The sequence below is a fragment of the Topomyia yanbarensis genome, chromosome 2, assembly GCF_030247195.1.
Source record: "Topomyia yanbarensis strain Yona2022 chromosome 2, ASM3024719v1, whole genome shotgun sequence".
In the NCBI taxonomy this organism is placed as follows: domain Eukaryota; kingdom Metazoa; phylum Arthropoda; class Insecta; order Diptera; family Culicidae; genus Topomyia; species Topomyia yanbarensis.
This window is the reverse complement of record NC_080671.1, coordinates 2,535,387-2,549,462: the sequence shown is the minus strand read 5'-3', so window position 1 is coordinate 2,549,462 and position 14,076 is coordinate 2,535,387. Positions and strand designations below refer to the sequence as shown.

Below are 14,076 nucleotides of genomic sequence, written 5' to 3'. Positions count from 1 at the left end.
CAGAACCGGACACACACACCAAGGAAAGGAGATATCGATGGGGACTCGAACCTGACGACACCTGTGACTGGTGCGAGGAAACCGAAGACCTCAGTCACCTCCTTTTCTACTGCCCGAAATACAACACCCAGAGATCGGAATTCACAGCCCTCGAATACTGTAAACCTCTAACCAAAATACTTCTTGAAAACAACGAACCTGAATTGAAGCAAATCTCGACAAACATATGATTACGGCCTAAAAGCCAACTGTCAAAATCCACTTTGAATGGAAATTCCAGACAAACCGTTACTAATCGAACACAGTTCACAACAGTTTATGAAAGAGAAAACTTTTCTCTTTCATTTACTACCAACATCTGTGATTGGCGTGTAACTGTTTGTCCGGAATTTCCATTCAAAGTGGATTTTGACAGTTGGCTTTTAGGCCGTAATCATATGTTTGTCGAGAAATTGTCTCATTCCTGAAAATTTCAAATCTACACATTTAAACATCCAACTCCACATAGAAAAACAAACCGGAGACAACACCACAGCAACAGTGGCGAGATGGACCGTGATCGGTCTTAGCCGTCTAAGGACAACAAAAAAAAATCAGTAAGGGTCATTCATAAATTACGTAACGCAAAAATTGCCCAAAATTGACTCCCCCCATGTAACAAATTTCTCCATCCCCCCTCCCCTATTACGTAACAAATTCCCAGAAAAAATTTTTTTTCTTCGATGAAAACATGTTACGTAACGATCTAGCTAACTCCCACTCCCCCCTATGTCACAACATGTCACAACTTGTTGTACCTCCTCTCCCCCTAACAGCGTTACGTAATTTATGAATGGTCCCTAACTGTTAATGAAAGAGAAAACTTGTTTTTTTGTTTACTACCAACATATGTGATTGGCGAGTGACCGTTTGACCGGAATTTTCATTTCAAAGAGAATTTTGACAGTTCTTGAGCGTTTTTTCAAAACGTCATATCTGCAATGAGTTACTCTTTGTTTACTTTCTCTTTCGATTTTTACGGCGTCACTATAACACTTTTCACTTATTTTACAGTACAGATCGAAAGACGGTGGTTTTAACTAGCATATTATGCAAAGAGTTGAGGGATCAATGTTAAAATGACCGAATTATTAACAGAAGAGAAAGTAAACAAAGAGAGTAACTCATTGCAGATATGACGTTTTGAAAAAACGCTCAAGAGTTGGCTTTTAAGCCGTAATCATATAAAAAAATAAAAGACTTTGTAAAAGATGAATAATACCTTTTCTGCATTAGGCTTCATAACAGAATTGTAATTTATTTCCTAAAATACATATTTTACATTTATGCACTTTCAATGCTGCTTCTTATGACTTGGCGAAAACGCATACAGCACTCTCCACCAGTTCTAAGTTTAACACTATATTTATTCTTATATCTAAACACGGTTTGATCAATAATACATCATTATTAAAACGCAAATAGTGCAACCATAATTTGGTCCGGATATTCTCAGCGGTTATCTACGTTATTATGTATTGCAAGTTCAACGATGGTTTGGAAATTGCACACATCGACATTATCGAAAATGTAGTACCAGCCGATACTTGATTGAACCTTCATTACAATTTTAAAAATTAATAACAAGAGAAAAAACAAAGCTGAACAACAAATTATGCCTTTCCGCTGATTGTAGCTCCAGTAGGAGGAGCTTTTTCGTTATCCTTCTCCAGTTGTTTGCCAAGATATTCCCTAAAACAAACAAAAATTATGATTAATTTGATGGATAATCGAAACAAACGATCAATTTACCAGTTGTGAACCATAAGTTTCTGGACGGCCAACAGGGCCTCGTAGCGTACGTTCGGGTCTTCGTGGGCTAGTAGCTGCATGACCAATTGTTTTCCTCCCAGTTGCTCAATGACACTGTATATGTGAATTTAAGTTATTAAATTTTCAAGTTGATATTAAAAAAGACTTACTGTTTTCCTCTTGGAAAGTGACGCACATACTCGCCAATGTCGTAACTAGCAACGGACAGTACCAGAGGATCCTTTGAGGTTTCCAATAAGTGGACCAATATACGTAATAGTTCATAATTTTTCTCATTCAAACGTTGGGCATTTTCTCTCCAGAACTTGGCCGACTTGTGCACCGGGGACCACTCGAGCCGAGCGCTCTTAATTTCCGTAGAATACTCATCGAACGAGCTCAGGTCCTGTACGGAGTTCTGCAGTTTCTCGATCAGAAATTCCAAATCCGCAGCAATGTCCTCGTCATCGAAGCGACGCTGTTCCAAAATCTGCAGTTGCTTCATTACCTTGCACTGTACCATGGCAATGCAGTGCTCCTTGGCAACCTGTAGATCTTCCGGCTTCTCGATCATGTTGCGGAACACGGCTAGTATTATACGGGTGACCTTCTCCTTGGCACTGTCGCTCAAAATGTCAGCCAGAATGGGAATAACGTTAAACTTGTTCATCTTTTCCGCCAGCAGTGGGTTGAACGTTAGAACCCACAGACAGAACACCAACTGGTATTGAACCTGTGAAGAAATGAAGGTTAATTCTGTTAAAAATTTATTGATTCAATGTGTACTTTACCTGGAAATTTACGCGCGAGGACAGAATACTGATCAGTGTACTGATGCCGTCGACTGTGACGAATGCGAAACGGTACTCATCAACACGCAACATCATCTGCAAGCAGCGACCCACCGATTGGATATATTCGTTGTTCTAGATAGGAAAGATGAAATGCTATTAGAATTCGCCAAGAAACTGTCAATTAAATGAGATATGCGTGAGAAAGCAATTGACATGATTTTACGACATCGAGAGCACAATGTCGTTATTTCTGGCAGTGTTATTGCATTCATGAAATATAAAAATTCAACAAAAATATTAGTCATTTAATGAGTCTGTATACAAAATAATATCTTATGAAATATAATAAAAAATAAATCGGTGAACTATTGATTTTTTTTGGCATAAGGTTAAAAATGCAGCTTTCATCACAGAAAATGCAGAGTGTGGTTTGTTGTGAAAAATCTTGAACATCATCACAACAGAGCGAGATAATAAAACCTTATGCCAACATGGTTGAGCAACATGTGTTTCCATGTTGAATGTATAATCGTGCAGATGGTTCGAATTTTCACATCACACTGAAAGGTACAAATAAATCGTGAGGTCGTGCATTGAAAATTGATGGCAGCTAACAGAAGAATTCTCCTAGCTGAAAAAGTGGACCTCGGAACGAGGTGAAATGATTTGGGATCGACTACCGTTAGGGAGACGTGAAGCGATTCGCCTTCCACGCGTTGGCGGGGCTCATCAATGACACTCGATATCTCACGATATTTTTCCGTGATCTGCTGATGATGATGATGGTGGTGATGATGATGGTGATCACCACCACTGACTCCGCCATGATGAGCGTGATGTCCGTGTCCATGGTGGAGGGCGGCTGCTTCTTCAGCACGTTTCTTTTCCGCTGCTTCCATTTCTTTCAACAGCTTTTGAGCCTATCTCGGAGAATATTACAAACATTTTTACAATAATTTTGAAACTTTTTGTCAAATGGCAAAAATTAACAGAAAGCATTATTTTGTATTGCTGAGCAAAAGATGCAAACATTTTCAAGTATTTAAATAAGTGGCGAGTTAGTTAACAAAGCAGAACACAAAACAAAGAACGCTAGAGAAACAGGAACGTCACACTCATCACAGCATTGTCCTGTTAGAAAAAGTGTATATCTTTGTTTGCAAAACAGTAATGATTAGAACCACCAAACATAGTCAAGCCAATGTTAGTATATCATCAGTGCTATCAAGAAAAGAATCGATCCTTAATACTTACAGCGACCGTCAACTGATCCTTTAGCCACTGCAGATAGAAGTGTAGATCCGACTTCGGCATCAGTTCCTGACCCCAGCAAGCGAGTTTTCCCACGACTCGGGATGCCATGTTTACAATGAACCCATCCTGCCGATTTAGCAGATTCAGGAACGGCGCCCAAACGCTCTCCTTACGTTTGATGGCATAATCGTGAAAAACCTGTACCCTCGTGCGGTCCTCCTGCAGCAGATCGTCAATCATCACCAGGATGTACTGAATGGTTTGATCCTTGGATACATGGGCAAGCAGATTCAGGAACGTCTTGGCACATTGACTTGGGTTTTCCTGCAGATACTGGGCCTGTGATTTCTTGTCCTTATCCAAGCTGCTCACACAAGCGAAATCCTCTTGAGATATCATCATCGACTGCATGTAAGATGACCAGTTGGGCTTATTCTGTCGTATGTCTCCTGCCTGCTGCTGCAAAACGCTTGTAGCAGCAATCATATCTACAAAAAAAACGTCACGTGATTAGATTTAAATTTCAAATATTCGCCAACTTTTTTGATTAATTGAAAACCAGACTACTTAGTCCCCATTTACATTTTTAAATTGGTTTCTCACTAACAATAGAGTGAAATCAAGCAAAAATGACTATCCTATCGATTTTCTCCATTTCCAATGCACCAGAAGAAAAATAAACCACATAGGTAGCTGAGATCATATTTTCTACTCACCGATTTTATCATCCGGCAGGGATGACATAAGATCCTGAACTTCCGACATTCTGTTCTGCAGTGTCCGAGATTTGTGTTCCGAAGAAAATTAATCGTTGTTCGGCCGGAACGCTTTTTTCCCGATTTTTTAGCAAGAGGAGTCAGCAGAATCAGTGATGAAAATTCCCTACTGCGTATACTCTGCTGAATGTCATATGACTTCGGGTCAAGTGACCAGATGGTGGCACATTCTGTGACATTTTCATTGTCGTTCATGCCCAGCGAAAAGTGCATTGTGTGGATAAAGCTGGGAACTAGTGGTGTCTAGATCCCCACATTACCACGACAGATTGGCTAACTAATTAGAGGCGAACGAAACGCTACGCGATGCAACAATCAGGCGGGTGGCTGCGTTCTTTGCTACTAATAATATTATTAGCCCCGCCATTCGCATGCATTTTGCCTGCTTTTGCTGTCTAATGATATGTTTGTTTATTTATTAAGGCTTTAACCTCGAGGGTCATTCGCCTTTTTGAAAATAATGTACATTTCAAAAATTACAAATTCAAAATTTCATTCAAAATAGATATCAAAATATATATAAACCATCGAACATTATTTTTGTCGACTATCCTGGGTGCACTGCTTTCCGTTTCTTGTGTTGACTTTCTTTCTCGGTGGTGAGCGATGGTCGGGTGTACCTTCTGCTGCTTGCTGATCAGTCTGTCTGCCTTCCCCCTCGCTTGTGTTTGTGTCCATATCGTCATCACTAGAATGGTTGTCGCTGTTAGATTTTTGGTGCTTTTTGTGTTTTCGAGTGACTTTGATATAGCCGTCTTCTTTCTTGTTTATTTCATCCCTGCGTACGGTGAGTATTGGCTTTGGGATGCCGTGGAATATTGTTGGTCCGGCATTCATTTGTTGGCCGGCTGTTTGTTGTGTATCAGCAAATGTTGAAGGCTGTTTGGTAGTGGTGGTTGAAGATGAGTTTTCTTTAGTTGTTTTGGCGCATGGCTTACCGTAGTGTACAGTCTGATTACAGAACTGACACGTGGGCACCTGCCCAGGGTATGTGCATAGGGTTCTTTGTATGTAGTTAACACCACGAACCGCTATACTCTCCACTCTGGGCTGATCGTGGTCCGGGCAAGATGCTACACCGGATCGCTGCTTGCACGGGAAATTTTTATCATATCGAAACCGAATGAGTCATCGTCCACCTGTTTCCAGTGTTTCCGACAGCAAACTCATTGCAATACACAAGCACTAATTTTAAAAATGAACGCGAATTAGTGGGCGAGAACTTTACAAACGATTCACTCTTGTTTAGAGTATACAAGCAATAGATAAACCGAAAGACTACTAATCCTGCACCCCAAGCCAAGAGGGAGGCGCTTCCAATATCAGTCGTCCCATATGAACAGAATCCGCTCGAGTTGTGGATACAGATCAATGAAGGGTTTTCTGAACGGCGGCGGTTGTCGTCCAGATTGAATTCTGGTGAAGCAAAATCAAAAATTTTACCAACACGGCTGCAATTGTTCAAACGGTGCGGGTAAGCTCGATAACGAATAAATGTAAAAAATCATTACTGGCTTCCGTTCATTGCAGTATCGTGCCTACTGGGCTACCGACCAACGAGTAATTGTTTCTGCTGTCTGAAAAGACCGGACTCGCTCGAACTCGTGTACCAAACATTCCGCTATTCTATCGATTCGTGTCGTTTGTGTGTTACCACGAACCGCTATACTCCTCGCTGATTGTGGTCCGGAACGAAATGCTACACCGGTTCTACGCTAGCATGAGAATTCTAATAGCACTGAAACAGAAAGAGTCAATGTCCATCTGCTTCCAGTGTGCGGAAATGAGATTACAGCTCGCCGGATACCACATGGCCACAGCTCCTTATGACAGGTGGAATCCGCAACGTATCAATGATTATAAGAATAAATCTTAGTATGTAGATAATAAAATTCCTTTAAAAACTTCAATGGATGTTATGCTTATCATAGAGAAAAACGGTCATGTTGTAATTTTCGATTTTTTCCTCTATTTTGTTTTCTAACGTCACCAGTTGTGCGTAGGTGTACAACTTTTGCAGATCTAAATTGTTTTTCGCAAAGATTCATGAGTTGACTCGTACTAATAGTCGACAAAGACACCGTGCGAATGAAAATGATTTGACAGTTTGGAGAGATCTCGGTGGAAAATTTTCCCTGATCAAATCCCGTGGCTCATTTCCCGAACTGTAAAGCCTTAAGCACTAGCGGTTGCCAGCTCGATGAGCCATTTTTGCAACGTCTGGAAAGTTAACAACTCACCTTTCGGATTTGACGGTATATTTTGATGAATAAAGTTGAACTGCATAGCACAGATAAAAAATAAAGAACGTCTGCAGAGTCGAGACACACGATTAAGTTTAAAGGTTTTTTATTTGTGACATTTCTCTGTTAGAAAATGGTATACGACATCGGCAGGAATGTTTCATTTGGGTGCACGTAGACGTACTGGACCATCACGGGCCCCATTCTCACAGTCACGTCACGTAGTGACTAGAAGAAAATTTCGCTCGTAACTAGGTCACGTGGCTGTGCGAATAGACATACAGGGATAGCTGATGCGAAAACGATTTCGCATGTTTATTTCCTACCACCGGCAGTGAATCCTTTACGCGTCTGCAATAGACTGAGATTTCTCTATTGTACAACTCAATGTATCGGACGATGATTTTGTATCTTGATTGCCAGTTTGTTTTATCCAATTCACGAAGCAGCGGGTAACTGTCGAATAAACCTTTGTAACATGGTATCCATGAACGGTGCACTGATACTGACAGGCGTGTTAACCTTGGCCATAAAGAACAGACTTCTTACCTTGAGCACATCGCCATTCCCCAGCTATCGTCGCATGATATTTCACTTAGGGCCGATTTCTTCACTCTCGCTTAACGTTTAAAGTAGGTTTACCAGTGTGTTTAAACCAGGCTTAAGCGTTAAGCGAGCGTGAAGAAATCGACCCTTATAGATTCACTTCAGTAAAGCTTTCTGTAGCTGGTCGATTTTGCACAAATGATTGCTCGGTCACTTCACCGTTTTCAGATCCTTTGACCATATTCAGCCATTTCACTGCTTGTTACAGGGAACTTTTGATTATCGACAGTTTGGACGATAACATGCATCGGACCTAACAGATTGGTTACGTCGTGCTGCACCAGGTACATGATTATTTGCTTGCTAGAATAAAAATAAGGTGTTACTTAAATCAATTAACACTAGAATCGAAATTTGCTCACTTTTCGATAAGGTCAATCAAATTCATTGCTTCTTTGGTAAAATTTTCGGTTTGTTGTTATACTCATTATTTTCCTTTGCGTAACCAGAGGTTGCTACGGTAACTATGGGCTATTTGGAAAAAAATAATAACAGATTCATAAGTGTTGCTAGTTTAATGCATTTTTTAATCAAATAGCAAATTTGACAGTACGAGTTACCTGAGTCACTGAGGGGTAGTCCGATTTGCGATACACTTTAGGAATGCAAGTGTCTAGTCGTGTCGTTGGTGATGTCGTCGTCAAATTCTTCTTCGTGAAATAATTGTTTCTGCCAGAGATAAGCGTAGTATTATATTGATAACGCCAATCAATGTGATTCAGGCAGTAGAGCCAAGATTGTTCAGATGTTTTTTTTTTTTTTTTATCTTAAATACGTTTATTTAGGCCCAAATGCTTTAGCTTAACGAGGCCGATAATTCATTTTTTTTTAATTACATGTCACATGTTAGTGGGGGAAAGGAAAGCCGTATTTAGGGGCGGCTTGCTCCCCTCTTATGTAAGTAAAGGAAAAAGGTAGGAAGTGGGATACATATTGTGTAATTGACATCGTCGTTTGCTGATTGATCATTGTGGCGGATATGCACACTTTGTTGTAGTGTTGTAGTTTCCAGCCTGTAATCGCAGGGGCGAGGGGAGGGTCGATATTTCGGATAATTATTGGCACTCTGATACTGTCATGATGTTCTCTATATCATCTGCATGTGAGGTATGTCATGATGTTCTGGGTAGACGGTTATCAAGAAGGGTATGCACCGAAGACTCGTGAAGCAATGCCATATTGTAGATACAGGGATAGGTTGGTGAGATTCTACTGTGAATGAGAGAGGGGAAAATGTATTAAACTTGGACATCAATGGTTTTCAAAAAGATATAGATAAGAAAAATATAGGGGTGGTCACGGCTTGCCAGGACGTCCCGGACTGGCACATAGGGTGATCTACCTCGGGCCCGAAGGGAATCTATTAGTTGGGACCTGGCAACACAGTACTCTGCGCACAGCCAAACAACATGCTCGATGTCGTGGTAGCCGTTCTCACAAACACAATGATTACTTTCAGCAAGCCCTATACGACGGAGATGCGCGTCAAACGAGTAATGGTTGGACATGATCCTTGACATCGTACGAATAAAGTCCCGGTTCACATCCAACCCCTTAAACCAAGCATTCGTTGATACCTTCGGGATAATGGAATGTAGCCACCGTCCCAGATGCCCATTGCTCCATGAGGTTTGCCAACTATCGAGCGTCCTCTGACGAGAGATACTGAAAAATTCGTTGAAGCAAATTGGTCTTTCGTAAGTGTCGCCTTCTAATGCGCCCACCTTGGCTAAATAGTCCGCCTTCTCATTGCCCGCAATAGAACAATGTGACGGGACCCAAACCAAGGTAATCTGGTAAGATTTTTCAGATAAAGCACTCAGATATTCCCGTATTTTCCCCAGGAAATACGGTGAGTGCTTTCCAGGCTTCGCCGCACGGATGGCCTCAATGGAGCTGAGACTATCCGAAACGATGAAGTAATGGTCTGAGGGCAGGGTGTCAATGATCCCGAGAGTATACTGAATGGCAGCTAATTCTGCGACGTAAATTGAAGCAGGATCATTGAGTTTGAATGAGGCAGCAAGATTTTCGTTGAAGATACCGAAGCCTGTGGACCCGTTGAGAATTGATCCGTCAGTGTAGAACATTTTGGCGCAGTCGACTTGATGGTATTTGTTATAGAAAATATTTGGGACCACTTGTGGGCGAATATGATCCGGAATTCCACAAATCTCTTCCTTCATGGATGTATCGAAAAATACAGTGTGATCAGAAGTATCTAAGAGATGAGCACGGTTGACGTTATACGTAGATGAATTGATGTTCTGTGCCATGTAATCGAAGTACAAGGACATGAATCGGGTCTGAGAATTAAGCTCGACAAGCCTTTCGCAATTTGCAATCACCAATGGGTTCAGAATATCGCATCGAATGAGTAATCGATATGAGAGGTCCCAAAATCGATTTTTCAGAGGAAGAACGCCCGCCAGCACTTCGAGACTCATCGTATGGGTCGAGTGCATGCAACCCAAGGCAATACGCAAGCAACGATACTGGATTCGCTCCAGTTTGATGAAATGTATGTTCGCAGCGGAGCGAAAGCAGAAACATCCGTACTCCAACACTGATAATATCGTTGTTTGGTACAGCCTGATTAGGTCTCCTGGATGGGCACCCCACCATGTTCCAGTTATTGTACGGAAAAAGTTGATCCTTTGTTGGCACTTCTGTTTCAGATACCTAATGTGACATCCCCAGGTACCTTTAGAGTCGAACCATACCCCGAGATATTTGAATGTTGAAGCCTGAGCAATAGTTTGATCCATTAATTGAAGCTGTAGTTGCGCTGGTTCACGCTTTCTAGAAAATACGACTAGCTCAGTTTTCTCCGTGGAGAACTCGATACCCAGCTGGAGAGCCCAAGCAGACAAATTGTCCAAGGTATCTTGCAGTGGTCCTTGCAAGTCGACGGCTTTAGGACCTGTAATAGAGACCACACCGTCATCTGCAAGCTGCCTTAGCGTGCAGGAATTGACAAGACATTCGTCAATGTCATTCACGTAAAAATTGTAGAGGAGAGGGCTTAGACATGAGCCCTGGGGAAGGCCCATGTAGCTAAATCGTGATGTCGATAAATCGCCATGCGAGAAATGCATTTGTTTTTCAGACAACAGGTTTAGCAAAATGTTATTTAAAATTGGCGAAAGACCATGCTGGTGCAACTTCTCATAAAGAATGTTGATCGAAACTGAATCGAAAGCCCCCTTAATATCCAAGAATACTGATGCCATCTGCTCTTTGTTAGCATATGCCATTTGAATTTCTGTTGAGAGCAACGCAAGGCAATCGTTCGTCCCTTTGCCTTTGCGGAAGCCAAATTGTGTATCTGACAGTAAGCCATTTGTTTCGACCCAATTATCGAGGCGAAACAAGATCATTTTTTCGAATAACTTCCGGATACAGGACAGCATTGCAATCGGACGATACGAATTGTGGTCGGAGGCTGGTTTTCCTGGTTTTTGGATGGCGATGACCCTCACCTGTCTCCAGTCATGTGGGACAATGTTACCCTCAAGAAACCTATTAAATAAATTCAACAAGCGTCTTTTGGCAGAGTCTGGCAGATTCTTCAACAAGTTGAATTTGATTCTATCTGGCCCCGGGGCTTTATTGTTACATGATAAGAGAGCAAGTGAGAACTCCACCATCGTAAACGGTGTTTCGTTCGCGGTATTGTAAGGCGACGCGGCGCGGTAGATTTTCTGTGCCGGGGCGGAATCCGGACAAACTTTCTTGGCGAAATCGAATATCCAACGGTTTGAATATTCCACGCTCTCGTTAGTACTGTTTCGGTTTCGCATACGTCGGGCCGTGCCCCAAAGAGTGCTCATCGATGTTTCTCTTGTTAACCCGTCGACAAACCGGCGCCAGTAACTGCGTTTCTTAGCTTTCATTAAATTTTTCATTCGCTTTTCTAATATCGCGTACACTCGATAACTAGCAACTAACCCGTCGTTCCGGAAGGTTTTATACGCGGCAGCTTTCTCCGCGTACACGTTTGAGCACTCTTTGTCCCACCACGGGTTGGGAGAACGTTTCTGGGTGTTCACGTCGGGTACTCGTTTCGTCTGAGTTTGAATCGCGCTATCGAGAATCGAGTTGGACAAAAACTTATATTCTTCCTCCGGGGGAAGTACCTGTGTTGAATCGATAGTTTTGGATATCGCAGCAGCGTAGCTCTTCCAATCAATGTTTCGTGTGAGGTCATAGGGAACATTGATTGGTGCCGATGGTCTTGAACCAGTGGTGATTGCAATTACAATTGGTAAGTGGTCACTACCGTGGGGATCAGATATTACCTTCCACTTGCAATCTAACCGTAGTGATGTCGAGCATAAAGATATGTCCAGTGCACTTGCTTGCGCAGGTGGTCTAGGGATCCGTGTCATTTCCCCTGTGTTCAGAATTGTCATATTGAAGTTGTCACAAAGGTCTTGAATTGTCGAAGATCGATTATCGTCGTATAGACAGCCCCACCCCGTACCGTGAGAGTTAAAGTCTCCAAGAAGCAGGCGGGGCGAGGGAAGGTGTTCAATCACGTTGGAGAATCTTCGATATCCCATCATGGCCCTAGGAGGAATGTAAATAGAAGCAATGCAAAGATCTTTGCCTTTGATTGTTGTTTGACAAGCGACAACTTCAATGCCTGGCGTCGAAGGGAGGTTGATTCGATTGAAGGAGTAGCACTTTTTGATCCCTAAAAGTACCCCCCCATATGAGTCTTCTCGATCCAAGCGGATAATGTTAAAATCGTGGAAGTTGAGGTTTATATTAGAAGTTAGCCATGTTTCACATAGGGAAAATGCATCACAATGATTGTAATTTAGCAAGTGTTTTAATGAATCGATTTTGGGGATAATACTTCTGCAGTTCCACTGTAAAACAGTGATCAGATCCCTGATTCCGTCTAATAAGTTAGCCATCGAAGGATACGATCGCTGCAAGGAGGGGCCATTGTTCAGTCAACTGTTTTAAAAATGTTCTTACTGTTGGTAGAATAGCAACCAGCAAGCTTTTCATAGGATCGGTAATGTTGAAAGCTGTGAATATCCAGTCCACAATGTCAGAAAATTTAAGGAATCCCGTTTTAGGGTGAGTTTCTGACTGTAAAATTGGAGCACTTGGGATTTTTGGTGCCCCGGGGAGTGCTGGGAACTCCTGGTTGTATCTCAATTTCCCAAAACCAGGAGGTATTATCTTCGGTTTTGTACCAGCACTTCCAGTTGATGAATTATTTTTATTTTGTACCCTTGTTTGGGACAACCTAGGACCCTTACGAGGAAGTTCAGGTGAGTTTTGATAAGGTCTTTTCCTAGAGTTTCCAAGCGGAGCCAAAGAATGCCCCTCGCAAGGGTCATTAGAGGCGTTATCGTCAGTTGGCAAGAGAGCGAATGGGTTTTCGGAGACAAGTGGAACAGCTCTTTTAAGCATTTCTGCGTAAGAGCGTCTGGAGCGATCTTTGGCGGATCGCTTCAGTTTATCCGCGCGAAGTTTGTACGTTGGGCATGTCAAAAGTGCATGCGGATTCTCCCCACAGTAAACACACTTCTCAGCGGGCCTACTGCAAGTATCATCCGTATGGCGTTCCCCACATTTACCGCACCGTTGCTTGTTGCTACAGTAGGTGGCCGTGTGACCTAGCTGCTTGCAATTGGAACAATTCATGACCCGCGGTACAAACAGGCGTACAGGTAGACGAGCTCCTCCCACTTCAACGTAGCTCGGAAGTGCAGATCCGGCGAAGGTTACGCGAAACGAGTCTGATGGATAGTAATTACCATCTTCGATGGACTTTGAGTGCAATTGCTTGCACTCCAAAATCTTAACTGATTGAAGGTTAGGGTCCTTAAAGCGGCCAGCCCCATCATTCATCAGATCATCGACAGTTAGACCCGCATCGCTTACCACACCGTCGATCTCCACATCACGAGAAGGAATGTAGACGCGATACTCCACCGTAAAGAGGCTATTGCTAACGATATCATTGGCCTGTTTCAAGTCAGTAACGACTACGCGCAGTTTATCTGACTGAACCTTTTTAATCTCGGTTACGGCCGAGTAACGTTTTGTCAGCTCCCGTGCAACAGTTATGCTGTTTAACGGTTTATTTTTGGGCCGAAAGTATACCACCCAAGGACCAGCGGATCCATCCTGGTAAACCTTGACTCGGGGGGGCTGTGAGACATTGGGGGGAAGTGGATCGATCATAACATTATCTGTCTCAGTATCAGATATATGTTCTTCTTCCCCATAATATTCGTCTTCGGAGGGTGATCCTTCTGTTTGTTCCATTTTGTTGCGGGAGCAACACGCTCGACCGCACTGTTTAACTTAAATCAAAATAAAAAATCAAAAGCAATAAAAAGAAAAAAAAAATCGATAAGAAAAGTAAAAAACAAAACACTTCACCAGTTGGTTCCTGACGAGCTGGTAGGTGAATTGATCCTTCGTTTGTTTTATCCGTCACCCGCGTGACCTTCACACAATAGAGCTGATATAGCTCGTCTAAACAAAGCCGTCTTTCAGGCAAGAAAACTGTTTAGTAACTTCACTGCACCGATATCGCAGGTAATAACTATCACTCGCGGGACTGTTTATTACTAATGCTTT

The 14,076-nt window shown here is 42.4% G+C and overlaps 1 protein-coding gene and 1 long non-coding RNA gene across 3 annotated transcripts; both read right to left on the bottom strand.

Annotated features, from left to right (window-relative positions):
* Positions 1 to 1,271: 1,271 nt before the first annotated feature.
* On the bottom strand, positions 1,272 to 4,768 carry LOC131680278 (V-type proton ATPase subunit H). Of its 2 annotated transcripts, XM_058960997.1 has the most exons (7): positions 4,556 to 4,768; positions 3,840 to 4,327; positions 3,266 to 3,505; positions 2,583 to 2,717; positions 1,962 to 2,524; positions 1,792 to 1,905; positions 1,272 to 1,731 (listed from the first exon to the last, which is right to left on the bottom strand). In XM_058960997.1, the coding sequence occupies exons 1-7, from the start codon at positions 4,602 to 4,604 to the stop codon at positions 1,653 to 1,655; spliced, it is 1,668 nt and encodes a 555-aa protein (XP_058816980.1). In that variant the 5' UTR covers positions 4,605 to 4,768; the 3' UTR covers positions 1,272 to 1,652. The 2 variants fall into 2 exon arrangements, with proteins under 2 accessions (XP_058816980.1, XP_058816981.1); XM_058960998.1 differs by lacking the exon at positions 3,266 to 3,505 and having other exon boundaries at positions 4,556 to 4,766.
* Positions 4,769 to 7,258: 2,490 nt separating this feature from the next.
* On the bottom strand, positions 7,259 to 7,922 carry LOC131683018 (uncharacterized). Its single transcript, XR_009304321.1, has 3 exons — positions 7,827 to 7,922; positions 7,408 to 7,767; positions 7,259 to 7,314 (listed from the first exon to the last, which is right to left on the bottom strand). It is a non-coding gene; the product is annotated as an uncharacterized LOC131683018 (long non-coding RNA).
* Positions 7,923 to 14,076: the final 6,154 nt, after the last annotated feature.